This window comes from Erythrolamprus reginae, chromosome 5, assembly GCF_031021105.1.
Source record: "Erythrolamprus reginae isolate rEryReg1 chromosome 5, rEryReg1.hap1, whole genome shotgun sequence".
NCBI lineage: Eukaryota > Metazoa > Chordata > Lepidosauria > Squamata > Dipsadidae > Erythrolamprus > Erythrolamprus reginae.
The window spans coordinates 273,724-295,905 of NC_091954.1; the positions used below are offsets into that span (position 1 = coordinate 273,724).

The 22,182-nt window shown below is 46.4% G+C and overlaps 1 protein-coding gene and 1 long non-coding RNA gene across 2 annotated transcripts in view; both read right to left on the reverse strand.

Moving 5' to 3' along the window:
- Window positions 1-11,485, reverse strand: part of CDHR1 (cadherin related family member 1) — a 37,759-nt gene extending 26,274 nt beyond the window's left edge. Inside the window, exons 1-4 of the mRNA XM_070753898.1 lie at window positions 11,026-11,485; window positions 7,038-7,133; window positions 2,425-2,570; window positions 1,329-1,379 (exon numbers count right to left, since the gene is read on the reverse strand). Coding sequence (XP_070609999.1) covers window positions 1,329-1,379; window positions 2,425-2,570; window positions 7,038-7,133; window positions 11,026-11,485 — 753 coding nt within the window. The remainder of the gene's footprint in view (window positions 1-1,328; window positions 1,380-2,424; window positions 2,571-7,037; window positions 7,134-11,025) is intronic.
- A 6,045-nt stretch (window positions 11,486-17,530) lies between these two features.
- LOC139168339 (uncharacterized) lies at window positions 17,531-20,100 on the reverse strand. Its single transcript, XR_011559271.1, has 3 exons — window positions 19,795-20,100; window positions 18,401-18,454; window positions 17,531-17,655 (listed from the first exon to the last, which is right to left on the reverse strand). It is a non-coding gene; the product is annotated as an uncharacterized lncRNA (long non-coding RNA).
- Between the last annotated feature and the right edge of the window lie 2,082 nt (window positions 20,101-22,182).

Consider the following 22,182-nt stretch of genomic DNA (forward strand, 5'->3'; position numbering starts at 1 on the left):
ATGTTGGACAACCCTCTGTCTGAAGTGGTGAAGGGTTTCCTGCCTAAGCAGGGGGCTGGACTAGAAGACCTCCAAGGTCCCCTCCAACTCTGTTGTTGTTGTTGTTGTTGTTGTTGTTGTTGTGATCTTCTTCCATTCCTAGAGTCAAACAGCTTCTTGTCACCAAGATCTCCTAATGCGACTGTTTGGCTTCTGAATTTATCACGGTGGAATCGGCTTTTCGGAGATTTATCCTGGCAATGACCCAGATAATAACACAATGATTCATTGCCACCCAGATTTGAAAATAGATCCGGGATGATTGTATTTGCACTCCCAGAACTGCAACCCAAGCAGTGAGGGCTGTGACCCAGTGAAGAGTCTTTATTTGTTTGGATTTCTATGCTGCCCTTCTCCATAGACTCCGGGCGGCTTATCAAAACAGGAATAAAATGCAAAATACAGCAAAGAGAGACCCAAACTAGTGCGAAAGGCCCCACAGGTGTTTAAAACCAGACGTTCCAATTCATTCAACCACAGTCCCACATTCATAATATGAGCTGGAGCAAGATGTCAGCAACCCTGAGTCTTTGGAGAAGGGCGGCATACAAATCTAAATAATAATAATAATAATAATAATAATAATAATAATAATAATAATAGTAGTAATAATAATGCTCAAAGGCCCCAGGCCTGCCGACAAAGATGAATTTTTAGGACCTTAGGCCAGGAGGGAGGGGATGGTGCGAACCTCTGGAGGGAGTTGGTTCCAAAAGGCCGGGGCCACCACAGAGAAGGCTCTTCCCCAGCCAGCATTGCTTAACCGATGGGACCTGGACAAGGCCGACTCTGTGGGACCTGACCGGCCGCTGGGATATGTGATGGGAGCAGATCCAGACCTTGGTCCCCTTGGAACAGGCCTTAAGGTTAATCGGTCAGAGTAGGGAGGGAAGGGACCGTAGAGGCCTTCTAGTCCAACCCCCTGCTCAAGCAGACATACCACTCTGGACAAAGGCCTGTCCGGTCTCTTCTTAAAAACCTCCCAGGTAGAAGCAGCCACAACTTCTGGACGCCGGCTGGTCAACTCGTTCATTGCCCTCACTGCTAGGAAAAATTCCTGCTCGGTTCCAGGTCGCTTCCCTCCGTAGTTAGTTTCCATCCATTGCTTCTTGCCCTGCCTTCTGGGGCTCTGGAGAATAAGGGGAGCCCCTTTGTGGTGGCCCCTCAAATACTAGCCAGACCCAATTCACGCAATCCCAGGATTCGGTCTCCAGGCATTGGGTCATCTTGTTCGCGTAGTTGCTCAGGCGGGAAACTCACTTCCCTCTCTAGGAAACGGAGATACTCACCGTGCTGAAGCCGTCGGAAATGTTGACCACCGCTTCGATCTCATCTTGTGTCTGAGGGTGTAAAGAAGGGCACGGTTTAGCAATTGGTCATCACATGCAAGCATCCTGTTTATTTGTTTATTTATTTATTTGTCTGTCTGTCTGTCTGTCTGTCTATCTAATCTAATCTAATCTAATCTAATCTAATCTATCTATCCATCCATCCATCCATCCATCCATCCATCCATCCATCCATCCATCCATCCATCCATCTATCTATCTATCTATCTACCTACCTACCTACCTACCTATCGCTCCAACAACAATACAAAACAGTTAAAATCGAATAATAAAAGTCAGCAATAACAGTGATAATATAAAAAACATTCATTGTTTGCAGTCAATTCTAATTCCAGGCCTGCTGGGAAAACCAGGTTTTAACAGCTTCCCGGAAGACTGGTAGGATAGAGATCTCTGGGGACAGTTGATTCCAAAGGGGTGGAGCCACCACAGAGAAGGCTCTCCCCCGTGGCCCGCCAACTGACATTGCTTGGTGGACGGGACCTGGAGAAGGCCGACTCTGTGAGCCCTTACTGGCCGTTAAGAGGTATGAGGAGGGAGGCGGTCCAGTAAATAGCCTGGCCCTGAGCCATTTAGGGCTTTAAAGCTGACAACCAACGCCTTGAATTGCATTTGGAGACCGACTGGCAACCAACGCAGCTCGTGTAAAGATGGAGGAATACGGGGGCACCTACGCACCCCTGTTATTGCATGGGCCGCTGCATTTCTCTCCGCTTTGGATTTAATTAAACAACAGGCAACGCAACCCACCCCACAAATGCCGCAGTGCAAATTCACCCCAGGGTGTCTGAGTGTCTCCCCAGAACCAAGCCCTGCTAACTTCAACGGGGCTTAAAGGCAAAGGTTCCCCTCGCGCATATGTGCCAGTTGTTCCCCACTCTAGGGGGCGATGCTCCTCTCCATTTCAAAGCCGCAGAAGAGCCAGCGCTGTCAGAAGACGCTACCTGTGGCCACGTAGCCAGCATGACTCAGTGAGATCCCTTCCACAGCCATGAGAAAATGAGATTTTGAAAAAAGATCCCTTCGGAACCTGTACCTCTCGATCGAGCTCCGCAATCAGGGTGACGTTTCCATAGTTTTCGTCCACAGCGAAATATTTTCTTGCCCCAGCCTCGAAGGTCATTCCGTAGGTGACCGGATCTCCTTCTGGGTCAGTTCCATTGAGTGTGTAAACAGAGGAACCTACAACAGTGCAAGGGTTTCTGGTTATTGTTTTGGTTGTGTGGCTTCTTCAAATCTCTTGGTTATTATTGTGTTGTTAAGACAGCTCTTATGGAAATTATGTTAATGCCTCATGTCCATCACTCTGGAAAGTCAGTTACGAATATGGCATTTAGACTTATATACAGGGTGCGTTCCAAAAGTAATGAATTTTTTTTTTAAAAAAAAGGCATTTATTGAACAGATTTGCACAAACACTTAAAATTCTTCAAAGTCCTGTCCTTGGGCCTCTACACATTTTTTCCAGCGATTCTGCCATGACCGGTACATGCCCTGGAAGGTGTCTTCGGAGACCTCTCGCAAGGTCTTCGTCACAGCTGATTGGATCTCTTCTATGGATGAAAAACGTGCCTTGCCACAATGTGCTATGAGTTCGTGAGTTCCTGGCCAAACCCCAGGTGTCAACACTGCCCCCCCATAGTCCTGATGTCACCCCATCAGACTTCGTTTTGTTCCCAGCCCTTGGCCAGTCCAAGGTCGCCCAGCTGGCCTTGTGTCCATGATAGCAGTCTTCAAGGATTTGAGGGGCTGCCACAAAGAAGAGGGAGGGGTCAATTTATTTTCCAGAGCATCAGAAAGTAGAACAAGAAGGAATGGATGGAAACCAACCAGGGAGAGATGCAACCTGGAACTAAGGAGGAATTTCCTGACAGTGAGAACATTTAGCCAGTGGAACAACTTGCCTCCAGAAGTTGTAGGGGCTTCATCAACTGGAGGTTTTTAATAAGGAACTGGACAGTCGCTTGTCTGAAGTGGTGTAGGAGGCTGGACTCTTAGACCTCCAAGATCTGGTCCATCTCTGTTCTGATTGATGGATTGACCCTAAAACTCCCAGGGAAGCGGAAACATTTCACCTTCTCTGCATTTGAAGGGTTTGCTTAGCAACGTGATGAAAACTCCTGAAGGATCTTGAACCAAAAGAGGAAGGAAGGGATTGTCCTTCTGCTACAGCCCAACGGACTCCACTGCTTTAAGTGCAGAGGGTTTGATGCTAGGCTGCCTGTGTGCCACCAAAATGTTAATAAAAGTGGAAAGGTTGATTTCTCTATTTCTATCCCAGATCAGACGGTGATAATTTTTACACCCTCTCAGCAGCGACTCTCCATATCATTAACACATTTTTTCAGCATGGAACTAACACCAATTAAAGTCTGTCCTTGGCAGTTCTTGCAGAAAAGAAGTGAAAATTAAAAATTATGGCTATTTTGATGAGTCCACGTGAGACGCTTGGAGAAAAATGTTCAACGAAGAGTCTTTAACAGTGGAGCAGAGGACTTCTCTCCCTTGTCCATCAGTGAAGGTTTAATGGTACAAATTCACCCACGTCCCCAATATCGCCAGCTATAAAGGAACCTCTGAATGGTGGAAGACATGCGTCAGATGTTTTTAGAAGCCACGAGTCCTTTCATCTTGGGAAAAAAGGTAGATTGCCACGGGCTCAGGAGTTGGGAGCTGTTCACCAGAGGTCTCCTGCCTGGCGTCTTCTATGGAAATGCCTGAACTCAAGTTTTTGTCTCCTACTACATTAAAAGAATATCAAAACTGGGATGAGATTACTTTTCTAGGAGATGTAGAAGGTGTATATATCTTCCTGCCTTTTTGTTTGGGAAAAAACATTCTATACTATCTCAAAGGTGCTTTTTTGAAAGGCAACTGAACTTTTTTCCCCCTTGAAGACATTTCACTCCTCATCCAAGCTGCTTCTTCAGTTCCGACTGAATGGAGGAGAGTGGAAGGATTTATGTCCCTTGCAGGCCTCCGTTCTTTAGCTCTCTCTCTGAGAGTCGCTGAGTCCCCTCGGAGGATTATCTCCGCCCTCATCTGGACAGGGCAGGTGGGTGAGGGACCTTCGTGGAACTGCTGAAAGGACTGTGGGGTAAAGAGGAGACATATCCCCCCACCACACTCTGCTGAGAGAGAGAGCTGTATAGCCTTAACACAGGTGGCCCCTCTGGCCCCCCTCTTTCAAACCAGCGGTCCTCTCTGTCCAGAATTCTGTCTTCTGGTGCCAGGTACTAGTAACTGGTGACAGAGATTGACCGCCCCTAATGGCTAGGCCTGGCTTTGGAACTCAGGTGAAGGCAAGAACCAGCAAAAGGGATGGAGGCCATTTGGTGAAGCAGTTAAAGGGGTCAAGCTAGAATCCAGGAGGGCAGAAACCCCAGCTCTGTCTCAGGGACAAACCCAACTGGGTGTCTTTGGGTCAGTCACTCTCTCTCTCGGCCTCAAGAAGAAGCTACTTCCCAAAAGGTTGAGACCACGTGGTCAGCAAAACCTAACACCTGTGCAGGTCCCTGGATTTGAGCTTGGCCTGAAGGAGGCTGCAGGAGAAACCTTGGCTCAACTGCATGTCTGAATCCACTGCATTCTCTGAGAATTGACACCTGTGTGGAATTACACTTCAATAGAGCTTCAGTTTGGACTCTGGGCTAAAGAAACATTTTGGATGAGAAGAAAAAAAACCACACAAGAAAGTCCAGCTGCCTTTTGGAAAAGCTCCTTTGGGACAATCATGATGGGGGTGATTGAAAATCTCTACAGGAGTTTGGACCCTGATCAGCTTTGTCAACAGGAAGAGGCACATGGAGGTCACTGTGGATTCCTCCGATCCCCAAGGACCGGCGTTGGGGGACATCAGGAGGGCAAAGTGACTCCACTGAAGGCCTCCGCTTGAAGGATCTCCATGCTAAAGGACCTCCAGGCTGGGAAATCTTTACCATCTCTCAGGCTGGAGCACTTCTGCTGGCCCTCTTGGGAGATGGTCTTTCCCACTTGTTTCCTGGCAGCATTCTCTAAAAATAGGGTCTCTTATTCCTTTCCCAGACTTGACCTCCTGATAACAGGTGGTCACTGAGAGCGAGAGAGGGAACAAGGACAGGGGAGAAGAGTTAGAAGACTCCACACCTGGAGTCCTGCATTCAGTTCTGGTCACCACCCTTCAAAAGAGACACAGAAACTCTGGAGAAGGTGCAGAAGAGAGCAACCAAAATGATTAGGGGGCTAGAAACCAAGACTTATGAAGAGAGATTGCTGGAATGGGGCTTGGGTAGCCTAGAGAAAAGGAGGGCCAGGGGGGACATGACCGCAGTCTACAGGTACTTAAGGGGTTGCCACAGAGAGGAGGGGGTCACGCTCTTTTCCAGGGCACCAGAGGGCCGTATGAGGAACAATGGTTGGAAGCTGACCAAGGAGAGATTCAACCTGGAAATACGGAAGAACTTCCTGATGGTCAGAGCGATCAACCAGTGGAACGGCCTGCCAGAGGAGGTTGTGAACGCCCCAACTCTGGACATATTCAAGAGGAGATTGGACTGTCATTTGTCTGGGGTTCTGTAGGATTTCCTGCTTGGGCAGGGGGTTGGACTAGATGACCTGCAAGGCCCCTTTCAACTCTAATAAATAAATCAATAAGAACTCAGGGGCACGGGAGAAGCGTTTCCATAAAACTGGCCACCCTCAGCTGAGTGAGCTGTCCAGAAGTGTCTACACTTCATAGCTGGACCCTCCAAGCCCCGGAGATGCCTTCTGGGTGGGAAGGAAAAACGATTGTTTTGCTCTAAAAAGCCAAGAAACAGCTGGTGCTTCATGGGGAACTTTTGAAAACAAAATGCTTTGCTTGGAGATTTCTTTATCTAAATGAAGCCCCCTCTGAAACTTCGCACAGCCCTAATATTAGCAAAAATAACCCTTAAATTTTCCTCTAATGTATCGATCCAGGAAAAACGCAGAGAGGCTGGGTCCATGTATGAGGTTCCGATGATTCCCCTGGTTGGGTTTTAGCACCGTATCTGAAGTCAGCTGTTCTGATATGAAAACTGAGAAAAGAATCGTTTTCCAGATCAGGATGGGTTGTTGTTCTACAACACAATGTGTGAATCCCAGCAAAAGCTTTGCCCAGAAACCACAAACCTATCAATGGCTGCATTGAAAGATATTGTAAACTGGTAGAATTGGGTAAAGACAAAACGAGAGGCTACCTAAATTGGCCACCCTCTTCAGTGTATTCAATATAGAAGGCAAAAGGGTCAATCACTCTATGGATCTTCCCTAGATTGGCACCAAATCTCTTGGGAGACACAGTCCACGAATTCTGGAAGCTGCTGGACACCCAGGATGGGGCAGATGTTAAAGTATTGCAGTAGGACCAGGAAGTTACGTCCTCAGTCCACCCTGGGAGTTTCTGGTGTGAATTTGAGCCCAGTCTAACTCAGTAGTGCTGTTGTGGGGATAGAAGGAAGGAAGGACTTCATCTCAGTGGGTTCCCGAAGGAGAGTGAGGGGGAGCCAATATAGAAGAGCATCAGACACCCAGAGAGGACTCCCAACTTGGAGGAGACAACATTACAGCCCCAACAAACAAGGGGCAGAAACAGAACCTCGATGTTTCTGTTTTCAAACACACGGAGAAGCACAAGCTCACAACACTGACCCACAGCTGTGTCTTCGGGGAGGCTGAAGAGAGCCATGTTCCCATCACTGCTGCCGGCTCCATTGTCAAAGAAATAAGGGGCGTAATTTGCCTGAACTGTAAGTTAAGAGAAAACAGAATTCAATAAGTGGAAAGTGAGTGAATGGACTTATTTTCATCCAAGCACAAAGCCCAATTCGACCCTTCAGGTATGTCGGTCTAGTTCACCCACTCGTATCTGAGAAAACTCCGGACGTCTCCAAAAAACCCACCCACACTCTGCCATCAACAATACAAACTGATACGACTCTGGCAATGTTTTAAATTCAAACACAATTTAATTTAGGCACAGGGAAGGAAACAAGGAAGACCTAACCTGTCCCCCTAATCAGAATCCACCAAGTTCTCCCTTATTCCCAATTCAGCCGCCAACCAAGCCATTCCTAAGCAGTTTAAACAATGCCCCCTGAATTCTGAAAGGGACCCTTCCCCTCAAATCTTTAAGAAAACAATTACTTACTTGCTACGAGAGAAGAGCAGAAGCCAAGGAAGGAGAGGGAAAAAAGAGGAAAGACCCATTAGATATATATCATCCAATCCTTAGTTCATTTTTAAACAAGGCAAACAAAACCAAATAGCCCATCTGAGGTTGCAAATACACCAACAGACCAAAGTTGGAAAGGAAAAGATGGGAAGGAGGGAATCTTCCTTTGCCATTCTTCAGTTGAAAAGTCACAATGAGCAGAAAGACCTGTGGAATCTTTAAAACATTTATTTATTTTTATTGATTGATTGATTGATTTTGTCCATTACACAATGAGGGTTTTAGAAACACAGAAGATTGACAGCAGAAAAAGCCCTCCTGGTCCATCTCGTCTGCCCTTCTACTATTTACTGTATTTTATCTTACGATGGATCTATGTTTATCCCAGGCGTGTTACATTCAGTTACTGTGGATTTACCAACCACGTCTGCTGGAAGTTTGTTCCAAGGATCTACTACTCTTTCAGTCAAATCATATTTTCTCACGTTGCTTCTGATCTTTCCCCCAACTGACCTCAGATGGTGCCCCCTTGTTCTTGGGTTCACTTTCCTATTAAAAACACTTCCCTCCTGAACCTTATTTAACCCTTTAACGTATTTACATGTTTAAATCATGCCCCCCCTTTCCCTTCTGTCCTGCAGACTAGACAGTGAAATGCATCCACCCTGCTTCCAACCTGCGCAGTTTCGAGAGACTTTGCCTTCTACTCACCCAGGCAAACGTGCACCAGATTGAGAAATAAGGAGGTTGGCAGCTGTCCTTCTCCCTTCATCCCCACTCAAAGAGACGGTCCGTTTCTTCTTAATTTTGGGGAAGGGGGGCCAGGAGTAACGCCCTTCCAAGTCCCTGCTGGAAAACCTTCTTCAGAAGTTTGGTGGTGGTGTGGGGGGGTGAGAAATCTGGCAGCGTGGCAGGAATAGTTGCTAAGATGTTAAGCGGATGACACCGAAAGGCGTTCCTGCCCCCCCCACCGTCTGAATTAGCCCAATTATTCTGCCCGCAATGGGAGATTTACTCTGTCCAAGCCTTCAGTGTCTCTCCACCTCGACACAAAGCCCTGCTTGCAATTGTCCAGATCCAGAAGGCAGGTCTCGCTTTATCCTTCACTTATTTCTCCCCCCCCCCCGGTGCCTTCGTTTTTTCTCTTATTCCCAACTCCACCCACAACCCCTTCTGAATAAATAAGGACAATGTTAGCAGCCCCCAGGAGGTGTTGAGTTTTTCCTCCCTCCCCAAAACTCCCCAAGGAGTCGTTTCTCAGGAGTAAATGAATTTCATCTTGACATTCTTGAATCAGCACAATGGGACATAATATCTTGTTTTCCCGGGATCAGGACATGAATACGTGGAATGTGCAATGGAGGCAGCCAGTTCAGGGCTCAATGTTTAGAAGGATTTCATTAATAAGGAGAGCCTTTGTTTAAAAAAAACCCACTTTAATCCTTCATTGAAAAGACGACAGAGCCTTATATCAAGCTGTAAGAACAAAAAATAAAATTTATCTCTTCAGTGATGATTTAGGGAAGGCTTTTATTCCTAAATTCATTTTTGGCCTCTTCTTCTTTTTAAGACATGGATATTTTGGAATCAGTCATGATTGAGATAAACTCACTTTTTAAAATGCCCCAACAGGTCACGTGGGCAGTCGGTCAGGTGGCGCTTCCACACCTGGTGTGCCGAAGCCGTTGACCTTGAGCAAGCTGTAAACATGCCCATCCAGCCTGACCCCCCCCCTACTAAACCCCTGACCAGACCCATGAAAGGCATCTCCCGCACAGCTTAACCCCCCCACTCCCAAATACCCCAACCTTCCCTCCTCCCCGGTTTCCATGGCAGCCGAAGCGAGCGGGCAGTGTGGAAGCGGGCAGTGTGGTTTGTAGGAGGTCACTTTGGGAGAAACCTTCTGGGCCGGACGTTGCTCTAAACTCTCTACAGTCCAATAGCAAACTAGGACAAAAAGTGACATTTCAGGGAAACTGAGATAGAAAAAAATGTACAGTTGAGGAGGGAACTTGTTATGGAAACGAATGGGAATGTAGATGCTATTTTTATAGTAATGATAATGATAATATTTAGAATGATCTATTGATTGAGTGAATGATAATGTTTTTAAGTTTTTAGGATGTTTTTAAAGTCTTTTAACAGTTATTAATGGGATCAAATTGCTTTATTATCTATTCTATGCTTGTTGTGAGCCACCCCAAGTCCATGGAGAGGGGCGGCATACAGATCCAATTAATAAATTAAATAAATATTAACAATAACCACCAAACTGATATAGAAATGAGGTAGAAAGGATGAAATCCACACGTCTTAAAGTTGTCACGACTGAATAATATTGACCTAGAGGCAAGCTATGAAGGAGATGGTTGAAAAGACGTAAAATACGAACTCCAGAGCTCGTCCCTTACCCCTCTGTCCAGCGTCTGTTTTCTTATGCATTTACCACAATATTGTCAGGGGCGAAAGATTAGTGTTCCTATTTTTTAAAAACTGAAACATCCTTTCTGGCTCGGACGGGATAAGATCCTCCCGGGATTCCTGCTAATCCTTCTCAGGAGCCCAGGGCCATCTGTCCAGCTCGCCAAAGTGTAAATAGAGAAATTGGGTCACTCGGTGCCAATAGGAACCGCTGAGCGACAACAATGTTTTGATTAATGGGGCCTTTTGATGTTTTTACATTATTATTTTTATCTCTTGTACACTGCCAAGAGTCCGAAAGGAGTTGGGCGGCTCACCAATCCAATCGATTAACCTAAATAGGCTTTGGGGTCGCGAGAGATGGACGCAGAGTCGAGTGGGGCTGGAGTGGGCCCAGGACAGGGGAAGGAGGGTTTCTTGGAGAAGCTTTGACAGCTGAAACGAATAGTGGAAACAGAGGGGGAGGTTTTGGCCCCCCCCTCCGGCTGGTCCTTCAGATTGACTCGGATGTACACCTGGACTTGCTCTTGATAGAGGGGTCACTTGAAACCACCTCCATTTACTACGTCCATCAGAGAGGCAAATTAAGAGGATAAGGAAGCAACCTTGGAAGCCTTCAAGCCCAACCCTCCCCCTTGCTCAGGCCGGAGACCCCAGGCCCCAGGGAGGGAGAACCGTTTTTGGTTTGTGTGTGTGTGTGTGTGTGTGCTAGCATGCATTCACGGGGGCCACCCCACCCCCGCATGCACACAGGCCTTTCTGAAGCCTGGTGGGCAGGGGTGGGCTCAGACCGATGTGCTACAGAGGGCCACACTGGTAGGGATTCAGTCATGCAATTTTCGGTGACCTTTTCCCTGCGTCTCCATGTCCGAAGAAGCCCCCCCCCCTCGTCTCAAGGTCTTCGTCCGAATCACAGCTGGGCAGCTGCTTCTCAGGAGATGCCAGGGAAAAAATTGGCCAAAAATGGCAAATGTGGGTTCCTACCAAGGCGGCACTCCGGACTCACCACTGCTGGTAGGTGAAAAAGTGACCATACAGGCAAACCGGAAGAGCGTTTTTCCAAACTTCTGGTTTGTCTGTTGGGGGATTTTTTCAAGGAAGTTTCCCTGGAGAATCCGGAGGGCGAAAGGGCCTTTCCCGAGGCCGAAAACCAGCTGGCCAGGGCACCCATGGCAAAGTCTCGCGTGCCCCCCCCCCACGGCTCGGCAGGCCACCTGCGCCACAGGTTCACCACCACGGCCTTCCTCTCACACCGCGTGGTCATGCCAGATGCATGGATGAACAGCAGCTCCTGGTGTGGGCAGAGGCAAAAGACCCCAAAGGAACCACTTTGTGGGGCAGAGCCAGCTGGTGAGCAGGGGAGGGGGGTATTTCCACTACTGGTTCTAAAGAATCGGTCTGGGCTGGGAGGAACCGACCTCTGGCTATTGCTGGGAGTGGTGGTCCACATCCGGATCAGCTGGTCACGGATTTCGAGGACCAGGGGACGGAGGAGGACTGGCATCGCAGGCCACTGTCCTTGCCAACTGAGTCTGAGAGTGGGAGTGAGGAAGAGGGAGGGGCTGAAGGACCACCAGAGGCTGTAGAAAACACCCCCCAGTTAGGGTATTGTCTGAGTCAGAGGATGATGGGGACTTTGAGGATCAGGACCCCGTTAGATGCAAGAATAAGGAGGATGAGATCCAGGCATGAATATCTCTCTTGGCATTGAATATGTCTATGGGACATTTGGCCACACCCAAATAAGCTGGGAAGACAACGTTCAGCAATGGGGAGCAGAGCCTGGGGGCTGAGATTTTCATTCCTGCTTTTGACTGGAGCTTAAAAATATCCCCGGACTGTGTGAGTGATTAGTCAAAGCAGAGACATCAGTATTGGAGATGTATGACTCCATTCTGGCCGGCATCCCAGACTCGCTGATCAAGGCAGAAATGCCGTTAAAATTCCTTTGCGTTCATCTTTGTATTTCAGAATTTTGTTTGATAAAATAGACTTTGTGTTAAGTCTGTATATAACCAATGTAAAACTCTGTAAAAGAAAAGACCTTGTAAATACTGTTTAAACTATGAATAAACCTTGGCCGCGTCTGATTGGCTAAGACGCACGGCCGTTTCTTTTAGGCGCGAGCCTTAAACGTATAAAAAGGGCTGTTCTGACACTGACAGCTCAGATGCGTTCCTTGCTGAAGTCACTTTCGAGAGAGCTGAATAAACGGAACCATCTTGTACTCCTGTCTGAGTCTCATTCATTGCACTGGCGACGAGAGAACGAAGAATCCACGAGTCAAGCATGAATCACCTCCAGATCGGCCGGGCTCCCGACTACTTCGACCCCGAGAAGTCGTCTTGGGACGCCTACATGGCGAAATTTGAAATCTTCCTAGAAGCGGCAGGAATGGGAGAAGCTGAAGACGACAGGAAGCGGGCGATCTTCTTGAACTATTGCGGGACTGAGATTTTTGACCTCGTCCAAACGCTCACCGACCCGCTTCCAGCTAAATCCGTTCCGTGGGACGACCTCCAAGCAAGACTGGCAAACCACTTCAAACCAACGAAGCCTGCCGTAGTCTACAGACATCAATTTTCCAGGATGACCCAGCGTGAGTCTGAGACAATCAATCAATTCGCCACGAGACTTCGCACGGTGCTGTCAAAGTGCAAATTTGACAGCCCAGAAGCTCGCCTCACAGACGCTCTGATCTTTGGGATGAAGAATGCGACCGTCCGGAACAAAATCCTAACAGAGGACGACCCAACGCTTCAGTCAGTCATCAAGCTGGCTCAAACAGCCGAAGTAGCTGACGCGGCCGCCAAAGAACTCAAGGAACACGAAAAGAAAGACACCGTCTCCAAAATCTCCGTTGCTGTTTCCCGCGCCGAAACCACAGATGACCTCAGCCCAGCTGCCACGGACGACGACACCTGTCTCCTGCTGCCTTCCGAGCAAGCCAGACAACCCAGATACCAACGCCCCTCCAACCCATGCCCCGGTTGCCGAGGAAATCACCCACGACAGCGTTGCCCCTTCAGGGACGCCATTTGCCGCCGCTGCAATCGACGCGGGCACATCGCCGAGGCTTGCAGAGCGCCCCTTCCAGAGGAGTCCTTCTCTACACCCCGCCAACAACGTTTCAACAACCAGGCACAACAACCGCGAGACAACAAATTTTCCAGAGGCTTCAATCGCAGAAACGACTCTACCGCTAACCGTGACTACGCACGAGGTAAAGCACAAACTTACGTAAATTGCGCAACTGCTAAAGGAGGGAACAAGATTATCATCTCACTACTTTTAAATAACAAACCTTGTAACCTAGAATTAGACACAGGCTCTAAGCATTCTATTATGCCTTGGGACAAATTCAAAATGTATATGCCAAATTTTCTTAAAACTGATTTTGTTAACTCAACTTTAATAATAAGGGATTTTCAAGGTAATGTCATACCTGTTTTGGGGAAAGTAGATGTGCCTGTGAAATTTAAAAATTGTGAATATTTTCTTCCTCTGATTGTGGTTGAGGGAGCCAAACACTCCCTCCTGGGGTTAACATGGATGTCTCCTTTGGGTATTGAAATACTGGGTCTTTGTCATGTAAATGCTGAACCTGATATTCCTAACTTTATCCAAGAATTTCCTGAGGTTTTCAGCCCTACTTTGGGCACCTATAATGGGGCCCCTATCTCCTTCTCTCTAGATCCCAAGATACCCCCAGTCAGACTTAAGCCTCGCAGGGTACCCCTACCACTATTGCCTAAACTAGACATCCAATTGGACAAATTGATTGCCCAGGGCATCTTAGTCCCTGTAGAACAAGCGCCATGGGAAACCCCCATTGTCACCCCAGTTAAACCTGATGGCTCCTTAAGGGTCTGTGCAGACTACAAAGCCACTATCAATAAGGCCCTTCAACACCATCCATACCCGATCCCAGTGGTCCAACAATTGCTTCATTCTTTGGGGGAAGGGAGAGTATTTTCGAAAATCGACCTGGCACAGGCATACCAACAGCTTCCGGTCGATGAGGCCACATCCCTGGCCCAGACCATAGTGACCCATAGGGGTGCTTTTAGGTGCACCCGCCTGCAATTCGGGGTCAGTACCGCCCCAGGTATTTTCCAAAGTTTCATGGAACGATTATTGGCAGGTATAAAAGGAACCTCCCCATATTTTGACGATATATTTATATCAGGAAAAAACCAAGCAGAATTAAACATGCGCATCAGAGAAGTATTGGCTAGACTGCAAGCTAAGGGGTTAAAAGTAAAACCAGACAAATGTGTGTGGGGAGCAAGTAGCATAGAATTTCTGGGCTATAGAATAGACAGTGAGGGAATACACCCCACAGCAGACAAACTAGAGGCCATAACCAAAGCACCCGAGCCAAATAATAAGACAGAACTCCAAGCATTTCTGGGCCTCCTTAATTTTTATTCTGTCTTCCTTAAACAGAAGGCAACGGCAGCAGAACCACTACACCGACTGCTGCAGAAGGGAGTTCCCTGGACCTGGGGCACAATGGAGCGCGAAGCTTTTCATAAAATAAAACAGTTATTGACCTCTAAAAGCGTAGTGGTTCAATATAGCTCAACTTTGCCAATAAGGCTCACGTGCGATGCTTCGGCGTATGGGGTTGGCGGGGTATTAGCTCACATAATGCCAAACAATACAGAGGCCCCCATCGCCTTCTTTTCTAAAACATTGTCCATGGCAGAGAGAAACTACAGCCAATTAGACAAAGAGGCATTGGCCCTAGTCTCTAGCGTTAAGAAATTCCATTATTATCTCTGTGGGAGGAGTTTTGAACTAATAACAGATCACAAACCCCTGCTTGGTCTTCTAGCTGCCAATAAACCAACTCCTCCCTTCATGTCCCCTAGATTAATAAGATGGGCCCCTTTTCCTGTCAGGATACCCAATACCATCTAACACATAAGGGGGGGAAAATCAATAAATCATGCTGACGGGTTAAGTAGATGCCCCATGCCCGAGTTAGTCTCAGATCCAACCCCCACAGAGGATGTCTTACTAATTGACCTTGACGAAAACTGCCTGACCACTGCCTAAGAGGTGGCTGAGCACACTAAGAAGGATTTACTATTGTTAAAAATAATCAATTGTATTCAAAAAGGATGGTTGGGAGACTCTGAGGAAACTGGGCTGTCAGAATTTAAATCTAAAAGGTTGGAATTATCCTACTTGAAGGGATGCGTGTTATGGGGGTGACAGGGTGGTCATTCCCAATACCTTAAAACAGAAGGTACTAAGTATGTTGCATGCAGGCCACCCAGGCATTGTCAGAATGAAAGGGTTGGCCAGGGGCTATTTGTGGTGGCCAGGTTTAGATAGGGACATTGAGCAATGGGTAGCAAACTGTGACCCTTGCCAGGAGTCACGGCCCAATCCCCCGAAAACAACACCTCTGTGAATGGGAAAGACCCACTGGGCCATGGTCCCGCATTCATATTGACTTCGCAGGGCCTATTGGAACCCAAAACTTTTAAATTGTGGTAGACGCGTTCTCCAGATGGGTGGAAATCATTGCTATGCAAAACATTACTACTTGTGCCACCATTAAAGCATTATACCATTTGTTTGCCACACATGGGTGCCCAGACATCCTAGTTTCAGATAACGGGCCACAATTAACTGCCAGACAATTTGAGTGCTTTTTAAGCAACTTAGGGGTCAGACACGCACTCACATCCCCTTACTCGCCATGGGTTAATGGCCTTGCAGAACGTTATGTACGTGTGGCCAAAGAAGCCTTGCGCAGGGCAGGCCCAGGGGAAATACAACACAAATTAGATCAATTTTTATTAATGCAGCATATCACCCCAAATTCCATCACAAACAAAAGCCCAGCAGAAATTTTAATGGGTCGAAAAATAAGGTCCCCCCTGGACAGGTTGCACCCTCGTTATTGTACTCAAAATGTAAATAATGAAACATGTACAGCACCTGAAAGAAATATGTATCTAGGGCAACTTGTTTTTGCTAGAAATTTTGACGGGGGGTTGAGTTGGCTGAAAGGAAAAATAATGCAACAAACAGCCCCAAAATCTTATGTGGTACAATTGGAAGATGGCCGCACATGGAGGCGGCACATCGATCATTTAAGGGGGCGCATAACACCAAATGAAGAGCCGGCCGCTAACGGAAATTCTTCCCCCCAAGCAGACATTAATTCGCAACTCGAACTTTTGGAATTACAAAAGGACTTACCACGGCCTGATGCATCCTCCAGCGACGCCGAGCCTTCCTCCTCTTCTGGGCACGGTGCGCCATCAGCATACTTGTCTCCGCAGGCCAGAGCCCCAACTTGGGCCCAGCCGCGGACAGGAGACAACGACGAGCCAACCTCCACCATAGACATACCAGCCGGTAATGATCTGCGCAGGTCTGAGCGCACGTCACGCCGGCCCAATCGATTGGAGGACTACGTCACTTGGCTCACTGATTGACAGTTTGACTGAACTAATGAGGGAGGGGTGTTAAGTCTGTATATAACCAATGTAAAACTCTGTAAAAGAAAAGACCTTGTAAATACTGTTTAAACTATGAATAAACCTTGGCCGCGTCTGATTGGCTAAGACGCACGGCCGTTTCTTTTAGGCGCGAGCCTTAAACGTATAAAAAGGGCTGTTCTGACACTGACAGCTCAGATGCGTTCCTTGCTGAAGTCACTTTCGAGAGAGCTGAATAAACGGAACCATCTTGTACTCCTGTCTGAGTCTCATTCATTTCACTTTGATTATGATCAATTCTGAATCAGAGCATTATTGGGTCTTTATTCCTGATAATTGATCCGGCCAGCCAGAACAGTGATGATACCTTTTTTTAGTATAGAAAAAGAGGATTGTCTAGCTGGTAATATTTCTCCATGCATCTAGGTGTTATACATGCACACACACACACACACACACACACACGCACACACTTGCAAACTTACACTCAAGGAAAGGAGATGTGAAAATTAACATTATGATAGCAGGAAGAATGTGGCTAGTTCTAAGTTGAGAATCTTTTGTGATGCTGATATAGGTTTCGAACTTTGAATGTCTTTCTACCAATGAATCTTAGTCTAATTTAAACTCCCGCCACGGCTCCCCGGAGCCCAAATCAGAATGTGGGGCGGGGGGGGGGGTCAAAAGGGGTGCCCTTCCCAGGATTGAAGGCAGGGCTGAAGCTGAGAAACCGACCTGGCATCTCCCCTTCCCCTCACCTCCCGGAGGGAAACCGGGTTCAAGGCTTCCAATTCAGGTAGCTCAGCTTGGAGTCAGTCCCCGACTTACAACTATTCATTTAGTGGCATCCAACGTTACGACAGGGCTGAAACAAGCCACCTACGATTCTCGCACACATACGATGAACAACCGTCACCCCCCTCCCAGAGGTCACATGACCAGAATCCGTGATCTTGGCGACCAGATGAAATTTAGGAGGACAAAGTTTCCCCCAATGAGATGCCCTTCCGAAGGGCCGGACTCTGGACGGAAACCAAAAATCATGACAGACCAGAATAATGACAACAACAACAAGAGGAGGCTAATTTGCAGCAGATCCTGTGTATTGGTCTGAGCCTTCACACCTGAGGCAGCGGCCCAGGAAGAAAAACACGAGGTTTTGGTGGGTTCGGCCCCCTACAGACACATCTCAGCCGCTTCCCCACAATCTCTGTAAGACAAAATGGGGAGGGGGAGAGAGACTCAATCGGAATGAAACCATGCGCACAATTATCCACCAATTAACAGCTATTATCTCTCCACCCACCCACCCACCCATCCATATACATTTAATAAATAATATCCATCTATCTATTCATCTATCCATCCACCCACCCATCCATATACATTTAATAAATAATATCCATCTATCTATTCATCTATCCATCCACCCACCCATCCATATACATTTAATAAATAATATCCATCTATCTATTCATCTATCCATCCATCCACCCACCCATCCATATACATTTAATAAATAATATCCATCTATCTATTCATCTATCCATCCACCCACCCATCCATATACATTTAATAAATAATATCCATCTATCTATTCATCTATCCATCCATCCACCCACCCATCCATATACATTTAATAAATAATATCCATCTATCTATCCATCCATCCACCCACCCATCCATATACATTTAATAAATAATATCCATCTATCTATTCATCTATCCATCCACCCACCCATCCATATACATTTAATAAATAATATCCATCTATCTATTCATCTATCCATCCATCCACCCACCCATCCATATACATTTAATAAATAATATCCATCTATCTATTCATCTATCCATCCATCCACCCATCCATCCATATACATTTAATAAATAATATCCATCTACCCACCCACCCATCCACCCGCTTTGTGCTGATAAAAACTGAAGCCCAAACCTACTTCTCTGCAGCCAGTTCTTCCTTCTGCACGAGCATTTTGTTCCCATTTTTGACTCTAAGGAATAATAATACAACGACAACAACATAATCCAGTTAAAAAAAGGAGCGAGAGGAGGGGCCAAGGTGACGGGTGTGCTGCATTGAACAACTACGATGATTTGCTTACGACAAAAGGGGGGGCAAAGCGGGTGCCACTCACTTAACAACCCTCTCACTTAGCCACTAAAGCCCCAGTTCCAATTGTGGTTGTCAAGTCAAGGACTGCCTGTGGTTAATTTACGCGCAGAGTAATCCTTGTTTACCAAGGTTGTGCACACACAGAAATGCTTAGATTGAGATGAGTTGTGAGTACTACAATACAGCCACACACAGATGTGCTGCCTTGAACTAGAGTTTACTTTGAGAAATAACCACTTCGGATAAACAGTCTAAAGTCCTACACACAATAGTCAGAAGAACAATCCAAATATTATAATAATAATAATACTACTACTAATAATACTAATACTAATAATACTAATACTAATAATACTAATACTACTACTACTACTAATAATAATAATTTATTAGATTTGTATGCTGCCCCTCTCCGAAGACACATTCATAGTCTTTCTTGCCAGTTGTCTTTGGCATATTCAGCAAACAAAGATATCAAGATTAAACACATTTGAGCCGTAATACATGACTACAATACAGAGCATGCAGAGAATTGCAGAGAAAACTTAGCAGTGAGTAGCCAGACAAAGAGAAACAGAGAGGGTGACTCACAGAAATAAGCTATAACTCTGGCTCCCTCTTGTGGCAGTCTGCAACACACGCAGCCAACATATTGCCAACTCAACCCTTCTGGACAGAATCCTAACACCTGTATAGATGTTTTCCCTTGCTTGATATTGGAAGCCACAATTGATACCCATTAATGCCCATTGTACTTGCTTTAAAAACGTTGTTTATTTAATTCTTTCTCCAGCATTGTGCTCCAAGAGTTTTCTAACACATCAAAGTTGCCATCAAAGACCTGCTAATTCAAAGTGCAATATAAAACATTTAACAGCACCAATAGCGCAATCCATGGCACACAGAAATGAATCTCTAGCTGTGTATGACCAACACAACCATGTGCCACTGAAATCTGGATTGCTGAAATTTCCCCCCTAACGTTGAAGCATTTTTTCAAACCTGGAATATATAATTTCTGATGTGAATTTATGAAGTTCCCATCCGGAGGTTTTGTCCCGCCTGCCAAATGAATCCAATCCATTCCCCAATTCGGCTTGGGCAGACTTTGGGGGAAACCAAAGAGTCTTCAGAGAGGGGCGGCACACAAGTCTAATAAATTATTATTGTGAAATCATTAATCATTAGGGACTAAGGGTGGTGGAGCCCAGAGCTTACCTGCTGAGAAGGCCCCCAAGCAAAGAATCAGGATGAAGAACCAGGCAAAAACGCTCGAGATCCGCATGGCTTCAGCTCACGGAGCAACACGGCCTATGAAACCTTCCACAACTGTAATTGGGGGAGGAAAAGAACCCCTCTTTTTATATTGCTGTATAGACCAGGAAGAGGGCCAACCCAGCCTTCTAGGCAGACGGGCCAAAAACGTCACCGCAGAGAAGGGGACTTTGGAGCTGATAACAGCTGCTGTTCAATGGTATTGGATTCTGCTTCGAGTTATAAAATTTATGACTTGGAAAATAATTTACAGCAATATCTACTGTAAACCCTGTAAACAGTCACGGGAATCCTGGGCTGCACTCACGGAGGGATGGAACCAAAGACCAGGGGAAGTGTCGGCACTGCTTTGCAAAGAGCCCCCCCCCCCCCTTGGGAAACCAGGTTGCAACGCTTTGGTCTCTTCGGCCTTGGAAGACGGCGTTGAAGGGGGGACTTGATCGAAGGGAATAAAATCATGCAGGGGAAAGAAAAGGTGGATAGAGAAAAAATATTTTCTCTATCACACAATACTAGGACAAGGGAGCCCTCCCTAAAGCTCACAGGTGAGAAAGGGAGGACAAACCAAGGTAAATATTTCTTCTTCCCCCAGAGGGTCCTTGGTTGGTGGAATTCCCTTCCAGAAGAGGTCGTGACAGCTGTCAGCCTGGAGAGCTTCAAGGCAGGATTGGACAGATTCATGGAGGCCAAGTGTATCATGGGTGGTGATTGAAAGGGATGTCCAAGTGCCGCCTCTAGGTTGGTTGAGGCAGGCAGGGTTCCCTTGGGGGTCAAGGGAAAGGGAGGGTCTTGCCTTCTCCTTCTGCTCAAGATCCCCGTGGACAATTGGGGGGGGCACAGAATGCTGGACTCGATGGGCTTTGGCCTGATTCAGCAGGGCTCCTCTTAGGTTCTTATGGGGAAAACCCCAGTCTCATTCTTTCCCACTTCAAGCAGAGTTCAGAAGTTTCCGTATGGAAAGAAAAGCGTTTGAGTCATAAAACTCTCCCACAGGTGAATGGTTAACTGGACGGAGGAGGCATTGATTCCCTGCGATAAGATTCCTACATGGCATAAAAGGTATGCAGCAAGGCCAAGCGTCAAAGTACGAGACTCGCACCCAGAACCGCCTTTGAGGAGAGCCTGGCTGAGCAGGTGTCATGAGGGCCCCCTTGATTGATTCAAAGGCCGAACGCCGCCTGCACCTCAGGACTCCCCACCCTACCAGAATCAGTGGCGGGGTCAGGCCGAATCCCCCGTTTTGATTTGGAGACTTGTAATAACAACAGTAAATAATTAGTAATAAGAACAATAAAACCCATCTAGATCTCACTGTGGCCTATTTGGTGGTGTCACATCTATATCTCCATCCCCCTAACGACAGGGCAATGTTTTCTAATCTGGTATCTACCAAGGTGACCAGGTCGTGGATTGAAAAAAAAGTGATAAAAGAATTAAAACCTGAGGGGTTTTTTTGTTAGGCATTTTGCCAAATAACTTTCACAAAGATTTAATTGTACGTGTGATAACAGCAGCAAGGATTGCATTTGCATAAAAATGGAAAGGATCTAAGATCTCAAAGGAAAAAGATGTACTTAAAAAATTTGGACTGTGCTGAAATGAAAAGAATGAAATTTAAAGAGAGAAGAATCTGAATATTATAACGTTTGGATGAAGTTCTACAATTGGGATAGAAAACGAATATAGTTAGAAATGGAAGTAAAATGAGCACAAAATAAAAAATAAATTAGGAGTGAGAAAGAAATGTTTTAACCCAGATGACAAAACTAGAGTGTAAGGGAATGGCAATGCCAACAATCAAAGGATAAACATAGAAACCTAGAAGACTGACGGCAGAAAAAGACCTCATGGTCCACCCAGTCTGCCCTTATACTATTTCCTGTATTTTATCTCAGGATGGATATGTTTATCCCAGGCATGTTTAAATTCAGTTACAGTGGATTGACCAACCACGTCTGCTGGAAGTTTGTTCCAAGGATCTACTACTCTTTCAGTGAAATAATATTTTCTCACGTTGCTTTTGATCTTTCCCCCAACTAACTTCAGATTGTGCCCCCTTGTTCTTGTGTTCACTTTCCTATTAAAAACACTTCCCTCCTGGACCTTATTTAACCCTTTAACATACTTAAATGTTTCGATCATGTCCCCCCTTTTCCTTCTGTCCTCCAGACTCTACAGATGGAGTCCATTAAGTCTTTCCTGATACGTTTTATGCTTAAGACCTTCCACCATTCTTGTAGCCCGTCTTTGGACCCCTTCAATTTTGTCAATATCTTTTTGTAGGTGAGGTCTCCAGAACTGAACACAGTATTCCAAATGGGGTCTCACCAG